The 13,758-nt window shown below is 28.0% G+C and overlaps 1 protein-coding gene across 1 annotated transcript; it reads left to right on the plus strand.

Moving 5' to 3' along the window:
• Positions 1–319: 319 nt before the first annotated feature.
• Positions 320–10,519, plus strand: LOC101237411 (telomeric repeat-binding factor 2-interacting protein 1). The gene is made up of 8 exons (XM_065818154.1): positions 320–448; positions 5,782–5,897; positions 7,092–7,136; positions 7,395–7,433; positions 7,740–7,823; positions 7,972–8,262; positions 8,640–8,768; positions 10,185–10,519. The coding sequence occupies exons 2-8, from the start codon at positions 5,825–5,827 to the stop codon at positions 10,316–10,318; spliced, it is 795 nt and encodes a 264-aa protein (XP_065674226.1). The 5' UTR covers positions 320–448; positions 5,782–5,824; the 3' UTR covers positions 10,319–10,519.
• The last annotated feature ends 3,239 nt before the right edge of the window (positions 10,520–13,758 follow it).

Below are 13,758 nucleotides of genomic sequence, written 5' to 3' on the forward strand. Positions count from 1 at the left end.
ATAATTTAATTTTGTATTTTTATATTACTTATATATTGTCTTAGTATCATCACTTCAGAATGTAAACAAAGCTATGAAATCAAGATGTTTTATTCTGCAAGGACTTTTTTCCATAAAAATTTTATTATGTTTTATTTTATTAATGAGATTTTTTATAATTTAATTTTGTATTTTTATATTACTTATATATTGTCTTAGTATCATCACTTCAGAATGTAAACAAAGCTATGAAATCAAGATGTTTTATTCTGCAAGGACTTTTTTCCATAAAAATTTTATTATGTTTTATTTTATTAATGAGATTTTTTATAATTTTATTAGTCGTATTCCTTACACTGAGGATGATGATGAGGCAATTATTGTTTATCTTAAGAAAAACAAGATAAAGGATTTTGGCCCAGGAAGTGCTAAAGGAGATGCAATTTGGCACCAATTAGAAAGAGAGCAGGTATTAAACAAGAAATTAATGAATACTATTTTTGAACATTGGTTTTGCAAAAATTAATTTTTATACATACTAAATAATTATAAGATACATATTAAGTAGTAAGTAGTAGAAATAAATTTAAAAATATATAATATATATTTTATAACAAAAAAAATTTGAAAAAATATATGTTAAGATAATTTCATATGTGTTATGATAAAAGAAATTTTGGCAAAGTATTCAATTTAACTTTTATATATATAGGTAAAACTTTTTGTTCAAGCTTCTGACAAAATCATAAACCAAATAAGTAGCTTATCAATTTGACTGCTTCCGTATGCATTAGATTATATATCTATATATAGTTCTTATTTATTACTTCCATTATGACTGACCACACCCTAACAATATTGATTTTATATATATTTTCATTTCTAACTTTATATCTATTTTTAAATTTATCTATGATTGTACATTATTATTTTGTCTAAAATTATTTTGATTTTTGTTGTTATTTTTCTATTTTTTCTTAAATGATTGCTGTTATTGTTGTTGTTGTTTATTCAGATCTGGCTCAGTCAGTGTTTAAAATTATCAAATTTAAAAGTGATATAACTTGAGAATAATCAATTATTAAAGTTTTTTTAAGTGGGAAAGTAATGTATTTAATATGTTTTCTTTTATATGAAGGTAACAAGTATTGTTTATATTTGTATTTTAAAAATACTATGTATGTGCATAAAACTGAAATAGTTTTGTAAATTTCTTAAATCCATTTGGTAAGATTTTTATTTTTATTTTATTTTTTTTGTAATCTGTTTCACTCCCAACAAGGCTGCAAGCAGCCACTATTAAGTTGGGAGTTAGAAAACAAGTTTTGTTAGAAAACAAATAATAGAGTTAAAGAGCAAGGAAACAGTTGACAGAAGACTTGAAGAAGTTTTAGGTTGTATGAGTCAAGAAAACATGAAGATGTGAGAGAGTTCAAAAGAGTTGAAAAATGGGGGAAAAAACTAGGCGAATAAAAGTTTTTAGAGCATGCAGGAACAAATACAGTAAAAGGATGAGACTTCATATAACCTCTATATAAAAGACTTCATGTAAAAGAAAGCAATAAAATAAGAATGAATTTTTGTTGACGGAACTAGAGATAAGTAAGATAGTGAACTAGGAGATAGCTTCTTTGAGCAGTGACCAGTAAATGTAAAAAGGAGAAAGAGATAAAACTTTGCGATGATGGGAAAGAGGCTCAAGCTTAGCAGATAGACCAGGTCTATTTAGGTCCAGCTACTTTTACAATGCATTTTTGGACCTTGTTTAGAAGAGAAACAGATCGTTAGAATCAGAATCAGAAGAACCAGCCCAAAATATGACAACAGTATTCCATACAGGAATGAATAAAAGATTTGTAAAGGTAGAGAATGGAATTAGGAGTAAGAAAATGGTGAGTACGATAAAGAAAACCAAACTTAGCGAATGCTAATTTAGCAATCAATTGTACATATGGTTTCTATGAAAGGTCATTAGTAAACAATAATCCAAGAAGACATAAAGCAGAGGACCGGGTGAAAGGGTTGTCATACATCAATATAGGAATGTCGACAGTATTGCAATAGTTGTTTGCAGTAAATAACTGAATTTTGTTGGATTTAATATTTACAAGCCACTGTGAATCCTAATCTGTTACAGAAGTGAGATCAGATTCAAGATTGGCTGCCTGTTCTAAGCCATCGAACAAAGAAGAATTTTTGTCAAGACGGGAGTATAAATTTGAGTCATCAGCAAAAAGAGCTACTTTAGATGTAAGGTTGTCAGGAAGATCATTAATGTAGATAAGAAACAAGACTGGCCCAAGGATAGAACTTTGAGGTACCCCAGAAGTCACTGGAAATTGAGAAGAGTGTTGGCCTTCAAGGATGACTTTAATAAAGCTGTTAGAAAGAAATGATTTGATAATCTCAAAATTTTTCCCAGATACGCCATGTGCAGCAAGCTTATGAAGAAGACCAGAACTTTATTGAAAGCTTTAGATATATCAAGAGTAATAGCCCTAGCCTCGCCGCCTCCATCTAATACATAATAAAATCTTTCCGTCACAGCAGTAAGCTAATCAGCCGTAGAGCCAGAAGATCAAAAGCCGTATTGAATGTTTGACAATAACTTATTTGACTCAAGATGGGATATTAGAAATTTGTTGATCAAAAACTCAAAGACCTTGCTAATAACAGATAGAAGACTGATCGAATGATAATTGGAGGGGTCAGAATGTTCACCCGAGTTTTTAAAAATTGAAACCACAAATGCTTTTTCCATCAGGAAAACAAGATTCTGTCAAGCACTTATTAAATAGTTTAGAGAGAGTTGAAGAGAGTTCAGGAGAACACTGTTGTAAGATTATGACAGGAATGTTGTCTGGGCCACAAGTGTAGAAGAGTTATATTAAGATATGACTTTAACAACAGAAGTTGGAATGATTTGAATGTCTAACGATGGGTTAACCTGTGTAACTGGAATGGAAGGAAGAATATGGCTACAAGATTCAAGAGTCAAATTTGAAGAAAAGTTCTTAGCAAATAGTTCTGCCTTAACCTTGAGAGAGGTAATAAAATCAGTCCTATTAGTGAGAGTTGAATGTTAGGCCTACCTTTGTTAAAGTCATTGTTGAAAATTTTCCAAGTCTCTAGAGTCTAACTTCTGAGATAAGATGAAAGATTTAGTGAACTGGGAAAAATGGAGCTTAGCATCAGACAGAACCTTTTTACATCAATTTCTTGCAATAATAAATAGCTGTTTGTTTACAAGAGAGTTGTTCTTTTAAATAAGTTGAAAGGATTAAAGGACTAAATATCGCTGGTATTGAGCTAACAAATGGTTTAGGTATGGATTATTCTATATGGAGTAGAATGAGGCCAACAAGAAGAAATAAAAGCTTTTATTCCTGCCTTCATCCAGGAGGCTATGTAGGAAGCGCATTTATCAGCGTAAAGAGAAAAGACATCAGTCCAAGGGCTGTTTGCAAAGAAAATCACAAAAAGAATCCCAGTCAGCTTTAGGGTAGTAGTAAGTAGTAGGTTGATAGGGGAAGTCTGAAGAAGTTGATGATAGGGTGAGTCTGAAGAAGAAGTATGAGGTGAAAGATTTGTAAAGATCCTTGCAAAGTCAGAACCACTTAAAGGAGAAAAAGTAGAAATTAAACACAAGATAGTGTCAGAGACAAGACAATCAAGGACAAATCAAGGAGTGAAGGTAAGTGATAAGAATTATGTCGAAAACAAGTCTTAAAGTTAACTATCTTAGTAAAAGATTGAGAAATACAGAAATTATGGGCTTTAGTGCCAGCAGGGTCAGTGTGATGAGCATTTAAGTTTCCAGTAACAACAATATTAGCAGAGGGGTAAGGAGAAAGGATAATAATCAATTTGATCAGAAATAATATCTATAAGATTGCAGTCTTAGAAAGACGAAGAACAATAAAGAATAAAGAGAAAGGTGATTGAGTGAAAAGGTCCTAAGCAGAAGCACATAAAAGAATGGTGTAAAAAATTCAAACCTGATATCACAACAAATATAAGAAACGAAGGAATTTATATTAGTCTCACAAATAGCAAGCAAGTCTGGAGAATTTTTCAAATGGTTAGATTCAACTGATGGAAGGTTGCTTCGCAGACCACAAATATTTGTAAAAGATATATTAAAGTTAGGCGGTGGATTGGTTTTTTAGCTGGATGCAATTAACATCTGCCCAAGATGAGTATTTTTATCGAGAGACCATCTCTACTCAACCTTTACTCAACCAAGAGGCCTAAGACAGGAGGTTTTTAAGTCAGAGTTTGTTTCTCCTAGCCTTTGCCTAAAAAGCACACCCTACAAGGCAGCAGCTCATAGGACAGGTACTACTGGGTTACATGATACCAGTAGCAGGCCAATCATGGTGATCCTGAACCTGACCTGGAGTAGTTAAAAGAGGTTACTTTCTGTAAGCAGCATTTTAAACATTGATGGGAATATTTTAGAAATACATTAGGAAATAGAATGAAATAGAATACTGAAGAAATATTTAAATTATTTTGAAATGATATAAATAAAAATTAACAAGTGGTCATATGATTGGTTAATTGAATTTTATGAAAAAAATGCTCAACTATTCACTTTAATAATAATCAAAAAAACTTTTGTATTAAACATTAGTACGACATATTGAATATGATGCAATAATATTCTTTTAGAAAAGGTGAAATTGATAAATTCAACATAAAGCCACACAAATGAAGAATTTATAAGGTATCTTGTATGAAGAAAAAAAGATCTAAAAATTGAAACATTAGAAAATAGAAGAAAAATATTCAATCTTGTTCAAGTGTTTTAGACATCCAAAAAATTTAGTAAAATAAATTTCATAAACCTATTAATTACTTTGTAAAAACTACAAGACGAAATAAAATTAGAATTTGAAAGGATTAAACAAAAGCTCAAATAATTAAACAGATACAAATTCTTAAAAAAACAAAATTTTTAATGATTGGAGCACCTTGTTACAAGATGCAATAAGTTCAGATTCAATTAAATCTTTCAAAAACAAGAGCTACTCAATATTCAAATATAGGAAAAAATAAAAATAATAAAACTATATAAAAATTAAAAAGCACAAATTATTCATATCATTGAAGCAATGATATTTATAAAACACAATTTAGAAAAAAAAAAGGCATTTTGCTTTGTAAAATCTGTTATTGACTGAAATTCTACAAGATTTCAGTCTTAACTTAATGAGTTAACCATCTTGCGTGGTTAACTTATTTTATAAGTCTAATTTTATAAACAGCTTGTTTATCAGAATCAAAAATGGTAATTTTTCTGGATTATTTCTATCTACTATTTGGTTTTTAACACATTTAATCAAACTTATGACACCTGAATTTGTATCCAGCAAAAATTTGTCAAGATGTTGGCTGAAGCTTCATAGCCCAGTTGTATCATTATTAAGTTTTACCTAGGGCTTTTAACGAAAAATTCTTTTGACATAGTGCCATTCAATTAAGTGTTTTTCTTTTTAAAAACTTTTTTTTTAACACTTGGTCCAGTATTGATTGAAGAAAAACAGCTCGTGTACTTTCCGCAGAATTGTGTTGTGAGCTTAATGACTTAAAAAATGAAATATTTAGTGACTGAATTTTATAGGTACAATGGCTTGGAAGGCCTTGGATGACCAAATTTGATTAGCTCCTTTTTTTTAACAAAAAAGTTGTAGTTTACTTTATTGATGAGAATCATGATGATTATGGCGATTATCATCAATGATGATGATGATAATGAGATGATAATTTTAAATTTAAAAAAATACACTTTGAATTTAGAATATGTTTTGAAAATTAGATCACAAATCACTCATGGCAATCTATGAAAGCTCGATATAGAGATAAACTGATGTATAAAATTCAATCTATGTCTGTGGTTAAAATGGTTCCTTCTGGTAAGATTAATTAGTTTTTAAAAAAATTATAAATATACTACAGAATTGTTGTGGTCATATTAGAACATTCTAGACTTACATTTAGTTATCAAACTTTTTCTCAAAGTAGATTTAATAACTTTTAAGTTATTTTGATAATACATAAAAGACTTTGTCTCATGTCCAAATAAATAGGATTCATTTGTTCTAATGTTTATCTCATATATTAAAAAGTTAAATTTTTTTTTTTTATATTTTATATAAAAATTGGTAAAACCATTTAAACTGGTTTTATCTTCCAAAAAATATTAATTGTTGCTTTCTTAAGTGCAAAAACCTGTTTTTTTTTTATTGGGCTGTGGAACAAATGAGATTTCTTGAGATAATAGTAAACTGATTTTATGACTGATAGGAAACTATTAATTGTTGCTTACATAAGTGCAGTGAGTTTTTCATTAGACTGTAAAGAAGTTTGATAAAACAAAAAAGATTGTATATACACTTCATTATTCCAACTAACATAAAGACTGTAATTAAACAATTAAAAGGAGTACTTTGATTTGAGCCACTTTTAGTGTCAGAAGCTATAAAAGATAATATGTTTGGTGTATTAAAGCCAATAAATTGACAAGACTTGTTGGAGCACACCTCCAACAAGTCTTGTCAATTTATTGGGGAGTTAAGATGTTCTTCACAACAATCAGTGCTGTGAATAGGTGCAAATACTTTTATAACATACTTTACATTGTGTGGTAACTTGGTTGATGTGAGTATTCAAGTTATAATAATATAATTATACATTACATACTAGTTATGAGTTTTTTAAAAATTTAACAAATAGTACAAATAAAAATTTCAATCCAAATAATTTAATGTTTTTGAAATATCAAAATTAAAAGTATGTTGGAACTTTCTGTATATCATGCAGAATGGTTAAAAACACTTTTATGGTTTTGTTATGCAACAACAACATAATAACAAGAACAAATAACAAGAAGGTGTTTGTAATGTGCACAAGACCTTGATTGGTCAACAGCATGTCAGACTTTTAACCATAAACTTTTGATATGTTAATTTTAGAAAATTTTCTACTAACAAAATGAAAAAAACCAGTTGAGAAAATAATACAGAATCACCATCTTATATTTACCATCTTATTGAAATGGAAAAAATAAAAACTAATACTAGAATTTTAATACGCTTATGTTTTTTTAGGTGATGATGTCATACCAGTAGCTTTACAAAATGATACAAAGAAAGGTAATATTTTATTAGGTAATGATGATACCAGTAGGTAATGATGATACCAGATCACAATTTTATTAGGTAATGATGATACCAGATCACAATTTTATTAGGTAATGATGATACCAGATCACAATTTTATTAGGTAATGATGATACCAGATCACAATTTTATTAGGTAATGATGATACCAGATCACAATTTTATTAGGTAATGATGATACCAGATCACAATTTTATTAGGTAATGATGATACCAGATTGCAATTTTATTAGGTAATGATGATACCAGATCACAAAATGGTAAAATGAAAGGTAGTTTTTTTTTATATTAAAAAAAATGTTTTTTCAGTCATTTCATATTACAAAATATTTCAGTTAAAATTTATTTTTATTAAGTAATTATTAGGTATTATTGCTATTGTTATTATTCTCAGAGGTGTTAACTATATTAGTTATAAACTTTTACTTTTCTTAATTTATATTGTTGTTTGCATGTTGTCTCTGCATATTCTTGTTTGTTTTTACTTATGTTGATATAGAATATTGTTTGTTTTTAATTGACAAGGAATTTATTTGATTTGTTTGTAAAAGTAGTGAACAAAATTCATTTCTGAATAGATACAACATCTTCACATTTTGATTCAAAGAAGCATTGTTCAAAAAGTAGACTTTTACCAAAGAAACGAGCTGTGTATTCTCCAGGTATGATTGTTGTTATTGTAAACAAATTTTTGTTTTCAAATTGACACAAATTTAAACAGTTTTGAAGTTTTTTAGTCGTTTTTTTTATACAGTTTTAAATGGTTGTAATTTTATTATATGACTTTATAGTTTATAGTTATTTTTATAGCAAGTGAATTGGATTTATCTCCGAAAGTTGTTTCAAAAAAATCAAAATACTTTCAACATGAAATTTCCTCTGAGTTAAATCATAATGAAATATCTTTAAAAAATCCCAATGACATCAGCAATAATGTTGATGGAGAAAAAAATAATTGTAATGATGTATCTGTATTGAAAAAAATAATTGATTTTAAAGTTCAGAGAAGTAGTTCTTCAGAGAAAACTCAAGTGGTGGAAGCAATTTTTGGACCAACTAGTGACGCGCCACTTTCGCCTTTAACAGTAACTCAACGTTCTGGTAAGGATTAGCACCTACTTATTACGCGTACTTGGTATAAAGATATATAATATAATAATAAATGGTATTAAGAATTCTATATATAAATTTGAAATTATGTTTAGTTTATATATAAATTTGAAATTATGTTTAGTTTATATATAAATTTGAAATTATGTTTAGTTTATATATAAATTTGAAATTATGTTTAGTTTATATATAAATTTGAAATTATGCTTAGTTTATATATAAATTTGAAATTATGTTTAGTTTATATATAAATTTGAAATTATGTTTAGTTTATATATAAATTTGAAATCATGTTTAAGAAAAAAGTAATTAAAGTTTTCTTTTGTTCGTGACCAATAATTCCATTTACAATTCATTAATTGTTTTAGATTCAGTTGATATGAGTGATATAGATGATTCTTTTGATGATTTTCTTATACAAGCTGCAATCTCTTCACAATTAAATGAAAAAGAGACTAATACGCAACCTTTGCTTGACAATAATATTCTTGTTTCAGGTACACTTTTAATACCCTAACTATAGTTAATGTAATAATCTAATAAAAATTTAATACCTATTAATAATAATTAATTAATAATATAAAGTGATTCATACCCAACAATTTTTTTTAATGATTACGTTGCTTGCATTACTAGGTAACAGTAGCTAACATAAAAAAGCGTTAAGCGTGACTAATTTTGCAACTGATATTTTTATAACGGAAGTTTTATTATAACTAGGTAAATAGGTGGATTCAATTTCTCACTTAAAATTTAATTTGCCATTGCGAAAATTTGGTTTATGTTTGGAAATGTTTAGTATTATACAACTTTCATTTAAGTGACAAAGATTTCTTCTGCATTTATTTTAGATTTAAACCAAATGTAGAAGAATTTTCTATTCATGTTAGATTTAAACTATTTTAATAAGTCAAGGTTAATTGATAAAAATTTTACCTAAATGTTTAAATTTAATAAATTGATCTTTGAAAGAGTCTGACCTCAATAGCTTTATTGTGTTTAATTCTGGGGTTCCTGGGTGCCAAACGCCCCAAATATGCAATTTTATTGTTACGTCTAAGGTGTTAAACCTTCTGATAAAAAAAAACGTGCCTTACTATGTTCACTACTATAAAGTTAGTCGATTTAATTAATTTAGTTGCTTAGGATTTAAAAAAGAATCTCAAATGTTTAATAAAATGTTAAACATTTGAGATTCACCTAAAAAGTTATTTTAATATTAAATTTTTTTTTATTTTTGCTATGCAATTATTTATGGCTAAAAAATCGATGTTTAAAAAATTATTGGTTATAATTTTCAAATTGATAAATAATAAAAAAGCAAATAAACTTGTAAACAATGGTTTAAAATCTATGAACTTTATTTTTGAATTTCACGTTAATATCGGAATTCATAAAAAATTGATTGTTTAATAATGATTGTATATAGTTTTTGTTACTTTTTTCAATTACACAGCCTGATTTTTATCTTTGCTATTAAAAAAGCTGTAATAGATTATCTTTTTATTAATAATTTATGTAAATTCTTAAGATTAATTTTTTACTATAAATTATACTACTTCAAATATATTTAAAGTGACATTCATCGACTGACTTAAATAGCGATTGACGCATTGACTAAGGATTTTGCTTTGTGCAGATCGTCTGTTTAGTTTTTTTAAACATTTTTCTGTTTTGTTCCCTAAATATTTTCAAAATAATTTTTTTTTTGCATTTATCACGGTTGACAAAATAGTGTAGCTATTGAAACCCTCTTAAAAATGCGTTAAAAATTTTATTGTTGTGCTACAGTGTTTGTCCGAATATAAATCCCCTACCAAAAATGTTTCTGTTTTTAGGACATAAACGGTACGCTAATAAATTTCCTCAAGTTTTGTTATGATTTATAAAACTAAAATAATTTATTCTTATAGATGAAAGACCTGATACGCTTGAAGAAGAGCAACCCTTTACTTTTGAAGAGTTTAATTTAAAAAAAGAAAAATTTCGATGCTTTCTTCAAGAGTTGGACAGTTACTTGCAAAAAGTAAAAGATAATTCGTTTTAAACATAAATATCTCCGCGGTGCTTGAAAACATTTTTATAAATAATATGCGAATATTAACGTTTTGTATCAATATTAATTTTACCAAAAGACGAGAAAAGCTATTTGCTAGTCAAATGACTTGATAGCGCCGTTTTATGTGCATATATATGTATATGTACATATACAAGGCAGTTCTAATTATTTAAATAATTCATTAAAATATTTTTGTTGTTGTTGTTGTTGTTGCATAAAGTGTTCAAAAATGTCAATATTTTGTATGTCCCCCATGAGCTACAGTCACTGTCTTCATACGTCTTGGTAGCCTGTGCAATTTCCCTTTAGGTTTTCTGTAAATTAGTAAAAGTTTATCTTCGGAACCAGGTTTTGTTCCCTGTATCTTGCGAAATAAAATTTCTCAAGATGAGATTCATATCAGGGTTCTGTTAGGGCAAATCCAACATTGACACACCCGACTCTTCAAGGCATGCTATCGCTAGCCTTGTTATGTGGCATGGAGCGTTGTCTTGTTGATATATAAAATTAGGGTTTAACCAAAAAGCAGGATTTAACCACCACTAGAGTACGCTCCGCAATTTTTAACCTTTTGCTTATGGCCATAATCTGCAAAAGAATTAAATATATTAATTTTTAATGCTAAAAAAACATTACAATAAATAAATACCAAAAATAATCACAAGATTTTACTTTATATCTTTTAAGATATAGTGAATAATCTATAAATTTTCCCCTAAAATGTTTTATGTCAATAGTTTTGAATTTTTCAAACTATAAATATGACAAATGTTTCACAGTATTCAGGATTATATTAATTTATATATTACTATTATTATTACTACTACTATATATTATATATTATTATACTATATTATTACTATATATTACTTTACTAGATCAAAAATGCTTAGCTAATAAACTTTAAATGCAAAATTTACTGAACTCCTGTTATTCATTTTTGACGACTCCAAAATGTGTGACAAGAAATTCGCAAAAATTTAGAAAATTTTACATAAATAGTAGTTTGGAAAATAATGGAATTTTGGTAATAAATTCCTATTAAAAAACTAAACTAAAAAACAAATGCACCGAAATGGTTTGACTCATATACAAAAAAACTCATTCAAAATAAACATCGTGCATGGTACAAATTTCGAATACAACACCAGGGTTTGAGTTGGTAAGACCAATTCATGCTACCTATATACAAGGTTAGATTCTCCTAATCACCTTTGACATAATTATAACGGCGGTTAGAAAAACGATGAAAAGTTTAATTAATTTGAATCTTATATTCCCATATTATACTACAACGTCCATGTGTAATGTTTCTAAGCGTTGATCCTGGAGATATCTCTGATGTTCGTTCTGGCGTTTCACGTTTCATCAAATATTAGATCGATTGTAGGCGGGTATTTGGTATTTTTAGAACATGTCTGGAAATTTTCGTGTTTAATAAAATGACAATAATTCACAGAATTGATATAGTTTGAGTCGTTTTAGAGACTGTGTGTTAATTGAATGGTCATAATTGAAGTAACCTGCAATCATTAGCCCATCAAATTCAATCTTTTAAAGAAAATTTAAAAAACTTGAATTTTCTTTTTTTTTAATTACTAATTTAATTCTGTTAAAAATATTTAAAAAGTTAAAATAAAATAAAAAACTTTAAAAAATGTAAGAAAAACTTCTGCTTAGAGACGCCAATTGCAGCGGTCGAGTAAGATACTCAACTCTTGCGATTTTTATTACTATTCTAAACCCTTTCATTAGCACGGCGATCTGTTTTCTGATATTTAGCAGTAGTTAGTGAAAGTGGATTTCCGTTCTGCTTACTATAAAAAAAAGAACTCTTTAGGGTTTTTTTCAAGTGGTTTTCTGTTTTATATATTTTAACTAATAGTGTATGTAGTAGCTGGAAAAAAAATCTCAATATCATATATTGACTTTAAGTTAGAGATCATCGAAGCTGCGTTCTCCGACAGGATATTTTATTTTTATGCTTTATGTTCGATGGTTCGTCAGAACATATATTTTCTGACTGAATACAAGAATATCTCGACGGAATATATAATTTAGCTAGAAAAAGTTAGAATTCTATTTAATTTAACTTCCTAACTTTAGATAAAATCAAAATCTTTGTTTCGATTATATTTCTAAGTCTTTATGTATTTTATCTAAAGACACATGTTTGCTCATATCTCATTTCTGTTCTGTGTATACTTCGCATAGTACAGAAAAGAAATAAGATAAAATATTTTATATTATATCCGAGAATAATGTTAATTAGGGTAACTTCACCAATTTCTGGCCATTAACCATATATTGGTCACTCTTTGAACCTTTCTCCTCAGAAAGTAGTGGCGCTAGTTGTCTTACAGTAATATTTAAACTCAATGTCTTTATAAAAACTGTATAAATAATGCCGGTTCCGGCAAAGTTCTAGAAAGTATTAATCAGTAAAACAATTTGTAAAAAACATCAAAATAAAAGTAATACGCTTTGTTTTTGTAAATTCTAACTTTGTAATAATTTTTTAGGCGTAGCAAATGATTGCAACAGTTTTTCAAGCCCAAAAATGGTGAATCTATTTTGTATGTTTTGAACCCAAAGTATTCAGCTAATGCCTCGCAGATAACTTATCTAAATTAAACTTTTCCAGATATATCATTTACTGGCCAGTTATATAATCTATTTACTAGCCATAGCCAATAAATGGTATCGGGTGGGCAACAAGTGTAATAAAGGCATTTAATTAAAAAACTTTTAAATCAAGATTTTCAAACAAATGGCAACAAAAAGACCGTTACTATTATTGTTTGCATATATAGTAATACACAGTGGAGAAAATAGAATTAGCCTCACCATGTACTGATACAATATTTTGTAAATCTGTAAGCAGGTTTGTGCGGTGCATCTTTTGTATCCACACACATATAATTACTCTTACAAACAACAACTTTTTAGGTTATAATATAGCATAATTAAATTGCGGTACATTTGATAAAACCCTAACGTGTATAATACTTGATATTTGCGGTAACAAATAGAATTAGCCTCACTAATGATTATTTTTAGTTTTCTTGTATACTTTGATCTGGTGATACGCATTTGTGACTTTTATTATCATTTGTAAGTTAAACAAAGATAGTGACATTAGTGCTCATAAAGTTTTTAACATTTGGTTTTTGATACCTTAATTTGAATTAGGACATGGTAAGCGTTTAACGAATGAAGAATTAGCAGTAATCAAAACATACAAAGATACATGCTTATCTAATCGGAAAATTGCAAAGAAAATTAAAAGATCTCCAAAAGTGGTTTATAATTACTTCAAGATTGGCGTTGATTATGGAGCTTATAAGGAAAGTGGTGGCAAACGTAAAATTGATAATCGTACTAAACGAGTTATTGTACGTCGTGCTGCTGCTCAGCACATGACTACA

This window comes from Hydra vulgaris, chromosome 14, assembly GCF_038396675.1.
Source record: "Hydra vulgaris chromosome 14, alternate assembly HydraT2T_AEP".
Lineage (NCBI taxonomy): Eukaryota > Metazoa > Cnidaria > Hydrozoa > Anthoathecata > Hydridae > Hydra > Hydra vulgaris.

What these genes read in the sequence shown, in the direction of transcription:
- LOC101237411 (XM_065818154.1), top strand. Translation starts at nt 5,825, where the DNA reads ATGAAAGCTCGATATAGAGATAAACTGATGTATAAAATTCAATCTATG. An exon ending in ACGAGCTGTGTATTCTCCAG is followed by an intron (nt 7,824 to 7,971) that starts GTATGATTGTTG and finishes TTATTTTTATAG; the next exon opens with CAAGTGAATTGGATTTATCT. An exon ending in AACAGTAACTCAACGTTCTG is followed by an intron (nt 8,263 to 8,639) that starts GTAAGGATTAGC and finishes TAATTGTTTTAG; the next exon opens with ATTCAGTTGATATGAGTGAT.